We start from the raw sequence: 11,319 nt of genomic DNA, 5'->3' as shown, positions 1-11,319 counted from the left end.
CAGTCCACCTGGCCTTGCTGCTGCTCCAGTTTCAACTGTTCTGCCTGCGGCTATGGAACCCTGACCTGTTCACCGGACGTGCTAAAAAAGCCAACTGACATTTACTCCTGAGGTGCTGACTTGCTGCACCCTCAATAACTACTGTGATTATTATTATTTGACCATGCTGGTCATTTATGAACATTTGAACATCTTGGCCATGTTCTGTTATAATCTCCACCCGGCACAGCCAGAAGAGGACTGGCCACCCCTCATAGCCTGGTTCCTCTCTAGGTTTCTTCCTAGGTTTTGGCCTTTCTAGGGAGTTTTTCCTAGCCACCGTGCTTCTACACCTGCATTGCTTGCTGTTTGGGGTTTTAGGCTGGGTTTCTGTACAGGACTTTGAGATATCAGCTGATGTACGAAGGGCTATATAAATAAATTTGATTTGATTTGAATATACAGTCAGTTAGGAAAGCAAAGGCTAGCTTTTTCAAACATATATTTGCATCCTGTAGCACTAATTCCAAAAAGTTATGTTACACTGTAAAGTCCATGGAGAATAAGAGCACCTCCTCCCAGCTGCCCACTGCACTGAGGATAGGAAACACTGTCACCACCAATAAATCTACGATAATTTCAATAAGCATTTTTCTACGGCTGGCCATACTTTCCACCTTACTACCTCTACCCCGGCCAACAGCTCAGCACCCCCTACAGCAACTTGCCCAAGCCCCCCCCCAACCCGCTTCTCCTTCACCCAAATCCAGACAGTTTATGTTCTGAAAGAGCGGCAAAATCTGGATCCCTACAAATCAGCTGGCCTAGACAATCTGGACCCTCTCTTTCTAAAATTATCCACCGAAATTGTTGCAACCCCTATTACTAACCTATTCTCAACCTCTCTTTCGTATCGTCTGAGATCCCCAAAGATTGGTAAGCTGCCGCGATCATCCCCCTCTTCAAAGGGGGAGACACTCTAGACTCAAACTGTTATAGACCTATATCCATCCTGCCCTGCCTTTCTAAAATCTTCGAAAGCCAAGTTAACAAACAGATCACCGACTATTTCGAATCCCACCTTACCTTCTCCACTATGCAATCTGGTTTCCGAGCTGGTCATGGGTGAACCTCAGCCAAGCTCAAGGTCTTAAACAATATCATAACCGCCATCGATAAGATAGTACTGTGCAGCCGTCTTCATCGACCTGGCCAAGGCTTTCTACTCTGTCAATCATCGCATTGTTATCGGCAGGCTCAATAGCCTTGGTTTCTCAAATGAGTGCCTCACCTGGTTCACCAACTACTTCTCAGATAGAGTTCAGTGTGCCAAATCGGAGGGCCTGTTGTCCGGACCTCTGGCAGTCTCTATGGGGAGTGTAAACTCTCCTTCCAGACTCACATTAAACATTTCCAATCCAAAATTAAATCTAAAATCGGCTTCCTATTTCGCAACAAAGCCTCCTTCACTCATGCTGCCAAACATCCCCTCGTAAAACAGACTATCCTACCGATCCTTGACTTCGGCGATGTAATTTACAAAATAGCCCCCAACAGTCTACTCAGCAAACTGGATGCAGTCTATCACAGTGCCATCCGTTTTGTCACCAAAGCCCCATATATTACCCACCACTGCGACCTGTATGCTCTCGTTGGCTGGCCCTCACTACATATTCGTCGCCAAACCCACTGGCTCCATCTATAAGTCTTTGCTAGGTAAAGCCCCGCCTTATCTCAGCTCACTGGTCACCATAGCAACATCCACCCGTAGCACGCGCTCCAGCAGGTATATTTCACTGGTCACCATAGCAGCACCCACCCGTAGCACGCGCTCCAGCAGGTATATTTCACTGGACATCCCCAAAGCCAACACCTCCTTTCCTTCTAGTTCTCTGCTCCCTATGACTGGAACGATTTGCAAAAAAAATCACTGAAGCTGGTGTCTTGTATCTCCCTCACTAACTTTAAGCATCAGCTGACTACCATTACTGACCAAAAGATTCACAAGTTGAAGTGTCAAGATTGGGCAAAGAATTACCTGAAAACAGATTTCTTCAAAGGTTTTATGGACAGGTCTATTGAGAGTGACTCTTGATGGACCAGATGGATAGATGGTAGTTTGACCTATTCGGGTTGAAGACGGACTGAAACTCAACTCCCAAACCAACTGCCAGTTTCTGGAACATTCTTTCTTCAAGCAGTGGTACAGGAAGAAGTCCTCAGCATTCAGGAAGGCCATGATCTTCATGCAGGACAATGCTCCATCACATGCATCCAAGTACTCCACTGCTTGGCTAGCCAGCAAGGGCCTCAAAGATGCCCCAATAATGACCTGGCCCCCTTCCTCACCTGACTTAGATCCTATTGGGAACTTGTGGGCCCTTCTCAAACGTGAGATTTACAGTGAGGGAAGACAATACAACAGCATTTGGGAGGCTGTAGTTGCTGCTTCAGCGAAAGGTGATCGTGAACAGATGAATCATCTGACAGACTCCATGGTCGGAAGGCTCATGACAGTAATTGAAAAGAAGGGTGGCTATATTGGTCACTGAATAATTATGAAAGGCCAAAAATTGTATTTGTCATTGTGTTACTTATTTGTTACACTTACTCAAAAAATGTACAATAAACAAGTGAGTTGGGAGAAATTATTTTGGTAATTTAGTTGCCTAATAATTCAGCACACATATTTCCCTGAGACAGACAACTCACTTTTCCATTGTTAAACATTCAGGTTTAACAATAATTGTGCACTTCGGTGTATATAAATTAGCAGAATTTCAACTTTTTTTTTTCTTTGTCATTATGGAGTATTATGTGTAGATTGAGAAGGAGAAAATGATTTAATACATTGTAGAATAAGGCTGTAACCTAACAATTATGTGGAAAAAGTGAAGGGGTCTGAATACTTAAGGCACTGTATTAATGTAACTAGAATATAAACTGAGTGTACAAAACATTAGAAACAACTGCTCTTCCCATGACAGACTGACCAGGTGAATCCAGGTAAAAAAAACGTATTGATGTCACATTCACCTCAATGTAGTTGAAGGGGAGGAGACAATGCTTAAAAATCCTTCTTTAACCTGAGACAATTGAGACATGGATTGTGTGCCATTCAGAGGGTGAATGGGCAAGACTAAATATTTAAGTGCCTTTGAACGGGGATATGGTAGCAGGTACCAGGTTCACCAGTTTGAGTGTGTCAAGAACTGCAACGCTGCTGGGTTTTTCACACTCAACAGTCTCCTGTGTATATCAAGAACGGTCCAATAGACATCCAGTCAACTTAACAACTATGCGAAGCATTGTAGTCAACATGGACATGCATCCCTGAGGAACGCTTTCAACACCTTGTAGAGCCCCAAGGAATTGAGGCTGTTCTGATGGCAAAAGGGGTGCAACTCAATATTAGGAAGGTGTTCCTGATGTTTTGTACACACACACACACACACGTATACAAATATACGTACATAGATACATATACACACATATATACACACACACATACATATATACACACACACATACATATATACACACACACACACGTATACATATATACGTACATAGATACGCATCTATGTATAAATGTACACGTATGTATGTATATATGTATATACACACACACATATTATATATATAGTACTACAGACTGTACTACAGTAGTACTGTATTCTGCTGAACAAGAGGAAATGTGGACTAGGCTACTATTTATGAGATTTATAGTAGAGGAATAATATTTATTAAAAAGCAAGACATATGCCATAGACTTAATAGAGTCCCACAGTGGCAGTGTCATAATACCCATCAATCCTAGTGGTCAAACAGGGAAATGGTTCCAATCGTTTTCCCACCATACATTTTTCCCATATGGGATTTTAGAAACCCTTAAAATAAGGGCTGTGTTTCGTGTAGGCTTACTCTGGCGTGATGTTTTGATAACCGTGGAAATCTCTCTAGGACAGGGTGATTTATCAATATATTCACATTTATTTACTCTCAGATTACAAAACGCTAATCAGCATCAAAGTAGACGTCATGCAAGACTACAAATCCCTGCACGTCACCTCCAGCTGACAGCTTTGCTAACAGCTATTGTGTCAATGTAAAACTTGCACAAGCCAAATTTAGCCAATGTATTCATTACTACATTTAGCTAACATTAAATAGTTAATCCAGAGATTCTTTGCCTCGATTCGGTTGTCTCGTCCAGATCATCAAGGCATTTGTTGTTCTTTATGATAGCCACATTAGTAGCTATTGTAATTAGCATTTCATTTTAAATCAAATCAATTTATATAGCCCTTCTTACATCAGCTGATATCTCAAAGTGCTGTACAGAAACCCAGCCTAAAACCCCAAACAGCAAGCAATGCAGGTGTAGAAGCACGGTGGCTAGGAAAAACTCCCGAGAAAGGCCAGAACCTAGGAAGAAACCTAGAGAGGAACCAGGCTCTGAGGGGTGGCCAGTCCTCTTCTGGCTGTGCCGGGTGGAGATTATAACAGAACATGGCCAAGATGTTCAAATGTTCATAAATTACCAGCATGGTCAGATAATAATAAGGGGGTAAATACATGCCAATATATTGATTAAAGTCACCTTGTCCTAAAGAGATTTACACGTTTATCAAAACATCACGCCAGTACAGCCTACAACCAGTGGAGGCTCCTCAGAGGAGGAAGGGGAGGACCATCCTCCTCAGTGAATTATATAAAAAAATTGTAAAACATCATCAAGAAAAATAATTGATTAAAACACAGTTTTGCAATGAAGGTCTACAGTAGCCTCAATAGTATTCTGTAGGGTAGCACCATGGTGTAGCCGGAGGTCAGCTAGCTTCCGTCCTACTCTTGGTATATTGACTTCAATACAAAACCTAGGAGGCTCTTGGTTCTCACCCCCTTCCATAGACTTACACAGTTATGACAACTTCCGGAGAACGTCCTTCAACCTACCAGAGCTCTTGCAGCATGAACTGACATGTTGTCCAGCCAATCAAAGGATCAGAGAATTAATCTAGTACTGAAAGCATAAGCTACAGCTAGTTAGCGCTGCAGTGCATAAAATGTGGTGAGTAGTTGACTCCGAGAGAAAGGTTTTCAACAAATACATTTGTTCTTAGTTCCACTTAGCTAGTAAATGTAGCTGGCTAGTTTATTTACTCAAACACCCGGCTCAAACAGAGGGATGCTATGTTGGCTAGCTGGCTATGATTATCCAACACAACACTGGACCTCAAGTCAAGGTAAGCTTTAGGTATTATTCATTTATTACCACCGGGGCCGCCGGTCTAACTGATTACTGACTAAACACTGTAACGTTACTGCATGATTGTAGCGGGTTTACTAACCGGGGCCGCCGGTCTAACTGATTACTGACTAAACACTGTAACGTTACTGCATGATTGTAGCGGGTTTACTAACCGGGGCCGCCGGTCTAACTGATTACTGACTAAACACTGTAACGTTACTGCATGATTGTAGCGGGTTTACTAACCGGGGCCGCCGGTCTAACTGATTACTGACTATACACTAACGTTACTGCATGATTGTAGTGGGTTTACTAACGCATTAGTTATATTAGCTAAGTTGACTAGGACATTACTTTAGCTAATATGGGGACAACGATGCAGGCCGTGTGTAGCAGTTATGACATGGTTTGGCTTGGAAATGTTTTTCCGCTTGGTCACATACAGCTGATGTGTTGTTCATTGAAGTCCACAAGCGAAGGGAAAAGGTGAGAGGAGAGTGCATAGAGGTTAGAATGAATACAACGTGGCTGCTATGAAAGTGAACTGTTTATGCGTGATCAGGGATGTATTCATTCTGCCGATTCTGTTGAAAAACCTTTCTTTAAAACGGAAGCGAACAAAACGGGGATAAAATACATGAATTTGTCCAATAGAAACTCTTGTTTGCAACTGTTGGACTAATGATTACACTAGAGAGATGCAGGCAGGAGTGTGCAAGGCGGTATTGAATGTGTAACTGTCTGTCCATGTGTCACTGTCATCTCATATTTTTCTCACAACCTGCGTGCACCTACATTGAAAACTCATTCATAGGCTAGGTTGTAGCAACCTCATGATGGGTATTGGGGAAATCACAGTATCATGTAGTAGCCTAAACCTATCACTGTTACATTGAACTGGGTGAATGGAATATGAATGACAGTAACCTAAACCTATCACTGTTACATTGAACTGGGTGAATATGAATGACAGTAACCTAAACCTATCACTGTTACATTGAACTGGGTGAATATGAATGACAGTAACCTAAACCTATGGATGTTACATTGAACTGGGTGAATATGAATGACAGTAACCTAAACCTATGGATGTTACATTGAACTGGGTGAATATGAATGACAGTAACCTAAACCTATGGATGTTACATTGAACTGGGTGAATATGAATGACAGTAACCTAAACCTATGGATGTTACATTGAACTGGGTGAATATGAATGACAGTAACCTAAACCTATCACTGTTACATTGAACTGGGTGAATATGAATGACAGTAACCTAAACCTATGGATGTTACATTGAACTGGGTGAATATGAATGACAGTAACCTAAACCTATCACTGTTACACTGAACTGGGTGAATATGAATGACAGTAACCTAAACCTATCACTGTAACATTTAACTGGGTGAATGGAATATGAATGACAGTAACCTAAACCTATCACTGTTACATTGAACTGGGTGAATATGAATGACAGTAACCTAAACCTATCACTGTTACATTGAACTGGGTGAATATGAATGACAGTAACCTAAACCTATCACTGTTACATTGAACTGGGTGAATGGAATATGAATGACAGTAACCTAAACCTATCACTGTTACATTGAACTGGGTGAATATGAATGACAGTAACCTAAACCTATCACTGTTACATTGAACTGGGTGAATATGAATGACAGTAACCTAAACCTATCACTGTTACATTGAACTGGGTGAATATGAATGACAGTAACCTAAACCTATCACTGTTACATTGAACTGGGTGAATATGAATGACAGTAACCTAAACCTATCACTGTTACATTGAACTGGGTGAATATGAATGACAGTAACCTAAACCTATCACTGTTACATTGAACTGGGTGAATATGAATGACAGTAACCTAAACCTATCACTGTTACATTGAACTGGGTGAATATGAATGACAGTAACCTAAACCTATGGATGTTACATTGAACTGGGTGAATATGAATGACAGTAACCTAAACCTATCACTGTTACATTGAACTGGGTGAATATGAATGACAGTAACCTAAACCTATCACTGTTACATTGAACTGGGTGAATATGAATGACAGTAACCTAAACCTATCACTGTTACATTGAACTGGGTGAATATGAATGACAGTAACCTAAACCTATCACTGTTACATTGAACTGGGTGAATATGAATGACAGTAACCTAAACCTATCACTGTTACATTGAACTGGGTGAATGGAATATGAATGACAGTAACCTAAACCTATCACTGTTACATTGAGCTGGGTGAATATGAATGACAGTAACCTAAACCTATGGATGTTACATTGAACTGGGTGAATGGAATATGAATGACAGTAACCTAAACCTATCACTGTTACATTGAGCTGGGTGAATATGAATGACAGTAACCTAAACCTATCACTGTTACATTGAACTGGGTGAATATGAATGACAGTAACCTAAACCTATCACTGTTACATTGAACTGGGTGAATATGAATGACAGTAACCTAAACCTATCACTGTTACATTGAACTGGGTGAATATGAATGACAGTAACCTAAACCTATCACTGTTACATTGAACTGGGTGAATATGAATGACAGTAACCTAAACCTATCACTGTTACATTGAACTGGGTGAATATGAATGACAGTAACCTAAACCTATCACTGTTACATTGAACTGGGTGAATATGAATGACAGTAACCTAAACCTATCACTGTTACATTGAACTGGGTGAATATGAATGACAGTAACCTAAACCTATCACTGTTACATTGAACTGGGTGAATATGAATGATAGTAACCTAAACCTATCACTGTTACATTGAACTGGGTGAATATGAATGACAGTAACCTAAACCTATCACTGTTACATTGAACTGGGTGAATATGAATGACAGTAACCTAAACCTATCACTGTTACATTGAACTGGGTGAATATGAATGACAGTAACCTAAACCTATCACTGTTACATTGAACTGGGTGAATATGAATGACAGTAACCTAAACCTATCACTGTTACATTGAACTGGGTGAATATGAATGACAGTAACCTAAACCTATCACTGTTACATTGAACTGGGTGAATATGAATGACAGTAACCTAAACCTATCACTGTTACATTGAACTGGGTGAATATGAATGACAGTAACCTAAACCTATCACTGTTACATTGAGCTGGGTGAATATGAATGACAGTAACCTAAACCTATCACTGTTACATTGAACTGGGTGAATATGAATGACAGTAACCTAAACCTATCACTGTTACATTGAACTGGGTGAATGGAATATGAATGACAGTAACCTAAACCTATCACTGTTACATTGAACTGGGTGAATGGAATATGAATGACAGTCATCCAATATGCTGTAATAGAAATACGGCCACGAAACACAGCCCTTATTTTACATGTTTCTATGGGAAAATGAATGGTGGAAAAACGATTGGAACCATTTCCCTGTTTGACTGCCAGGCTTTATGGGTATTATGACTCATACTGTGTTACTCTAAGGTATTTCACAACTTTTACACCATTAGTGAAAAGTGAATATATTATACTGTAAATCTCATATCGATATATTCTATACATGTGGCATTTTCCAGCAATATCATAAAAGGGTTAAGGGTTACGGTTTACGGTTAAGGGTTACAATGGAAGATAGCCATGTGTTTTCTGTAGAGCTACAACACAAAGTTGCCTTGATATAAAAACAGCCTTCACATAGCACAGTACATATTCCAGTTGACTTTCCTAACAGTTTAAAAAACATTATTCTAAAGAACATAGCTACAGAGGTTTCTCTCTCATTTCTGTTCTGAAGTCTCTCGGTTTTCCTTCAATACCAAAAGCTAAAAACAGAAATACATACTGTATTATAAATAGTTAGACACAGTTAAAATGTTCTAAGTCAGTCTGGTCCAGTTGTTCTCTACTATCTATTCTAAAACCTTAAGATGTTCCTCTGTTTTACATTTCTGAAAGGTGGAAGGTGCTGTATGTTAGGAGTGGCTCCTGTCTGAGTTCTCCGTCTCGCCCTCTGAGATGGCCTGCATGGGGGCTGGGTACTGCCTGCTGCGGATGCTGTAGCGGCTGCTGGTGGGTGGAGGAGGGATGCGGGATCGGTTCTGTCTGGGACAGGCTGCAGTGGACAGGCCTTTAGGAGAGAAGCCCTCTGTGAAGGGGCTGGGGAGCTTCTCCGTGCCTGGCGGGGGGGAGAGGGGCTTCTCAGCAAGGGGGTCTCCAGGGGTATTGGTGCCGATGGGGCTCTTCAAGATCTCTGTGGCTGACATGCGATAGCTGGAATCTGACCGGCTGCCTTTCTTCAGGAGTAAAAGTTTAAACTCCTCGTGGGAGGTGCTGGACTTCTTCAGGCTGCGGTAGATGGGCCCCGGGGCCTTCTGGGGGCCCGTGGGGGTGGTTGGGGTGCTGGGGTTCACCAGAGAAGTCACAGTGTTGCCAGGTGGGGTGACTGGGGTACAAGGTGAGGTGCTCCCAGACGCAGCACACAGACGGCTCCGGGCACTTAACTCTCCAGAATCGTTCCTACCTAGAACTTTCCTCCTGGATCTATGAAGGACAGTGGAACAGTGGTTAGGACTGGGTTTAACAGAACAGTAGTTAGGACTGGGTGTAACAGAACAGTAGTTAGGACTGGGTGTAACAGAACAGTAGTTAGGACTGGGTGTAACAGAACAGTAGTTAGGACTGGGTGTAACAGAACAGTAGTTAGGACTGGGTGTAACAGAACAGTAGTTAGGACTGGGTGTAACAGAACAGTAGTTAGGACTGGGTGTAACAGAACAGTAGTTCGGACTGGGTGTAACAGAACAGTAGGACGGACTGGGTGTAACAGAACAGTAGTTCGGACTGGGTGTAACAGAACAGTAGGTCGGACTGGGTGTAACAGAACAGTAGTTAGAACTGGGTGTAACAGAACAGTAGTTCGGACTGGGTGTAACAGAACAGTAGTTCGGACTGGGTGTAACAGTTAGGGGGTTAGGGTTATGGATAACAGAACAGGGGTTATGGATAACAGAACGGGGGTTATGGATAACAGAACAGGGGTTATGGATAACAGAACGGGGGTTATGGATAACAGAACGGGGGTTATGGATAACAGAACGGGGGTTATGGATAACAGAACAGGGGTTATGGATAACAGAACAGGGGTTATGGATAACAGAACAGGGGTTATGGATAACAGAACAGGGGTTATGGATAACAGAACAGGGGTTATGGATAACAGAACAGGGGTTATGGATAACAGAACAGGGGTTATGGATAACAGAACTGGGGTATGGATAACAGAACAGGGGTTATGGATAACAGAACAGGGGTTATGGGTAACAGAACAGGGGTTATGGATAACAGAACAGGGGTTATGGATAACAGAACAGGGGTTATGGATAACAGAACAGGGGTTATGGATAACAGAACAGGGGTTATGGATAACAGAACAGGGGTTATGGATAACAGAACAGTGGTTATGGATAACAGAACAGGGGTTATGGATAACAGAACAGGGGTTATGGATAACAGAACAGGGGTTATGGATAACAGAACAGGGGTTATGGATAACAGAACTGGGGTATGGATAACAGAACAGGGGTTATGGATAACAGAACAGGGGTTATGGATAACAGAACGGGGGTTATGGATAACAGAACGGGGGTTATGGATAACAGAACGGGGGTTATGGATAACAGAACAGGGGTTATGGATAACAGAACAGGGGTTATGGATAACAGAACGGGGGTTATGGATAACAGAACAGGGGTTATGGATAACAGAACAGGCGTTATGGATAACAGAACAGGGGTTATGGATAACAGAACAGGGGTTATGGATAACAGAACAGGGGTTATGGATAACAGAACTGGGGTTATGGATAACAGAACTGGGGTTATGGATAACAGAACAGGGGTTATGGATAACAGAACAGGGGTTATGGATAACAGAACAGGGGTTATGGATAACAGAACGGGGGTTATGGATAACAGAACAGGGGTTATGGATAACAGAACAGGCGTTATGGATAACAGAACGGGGGTTATGGATAACAGAACAGGGGTTATGGATAACAGAAC

The 11,319-nt window shown here is 41.9% G+C and overlaps 1 protein-coding gene across 5 annotated transcripts in view; it reads right to left on the bottom strand.

Moving 5' to 3' along the window:
* Positions 1-3,708: 3,708 nt before the first annotated feature.
* The window catches only part of nhsa (Nance-Horan syndrome a (congenital cataracts and dental anomalies)), a 112,746-nt gene continuing 105,135 nt past the window's right edge, over positions 3,709-11,319 (bottom strand). For 4 of the 5 annotated variants that reach the window (XM_071342242.1, XM_071342244.1, XM_071342246.1 and 1 more), the window contains one exon: positions 3,709-9,799. In XM_071342242.1, coding sequence (XP_071198343.1) covers positions 9,232-9,799 — 568 coding nt within the window. In that variant the 3' untranslated portion in view covers positions 3,709-9,231. The remainder of the gene's footprint in view (positions 9,800-11,319) is intronic. The other variant, XR_011667924.1, reaches the window with a different exon arrangement.

The sequence above is a fragment of the Salvelinus alpinus genome, chromosome 15 (genome assembly GCF_045679555.1).
Source record: "Salvelinus alpinus chromosome 15, SLU_Salpinus.1, whole genome shotgun sequence".
NCBI classification, from domain to species: domain Eukaryota; kingdom Metazoa; phylum Chordata; class Actinopteri; order Salmoniformes; family Salmonidae; genus Salvelinus; species Salvelinus alpinus.
The sequence above is the reverse complement of the archived record's forward strand: the minus strand, read 5'-3'. Positions and strand labels throughout refer to the sequence as shown.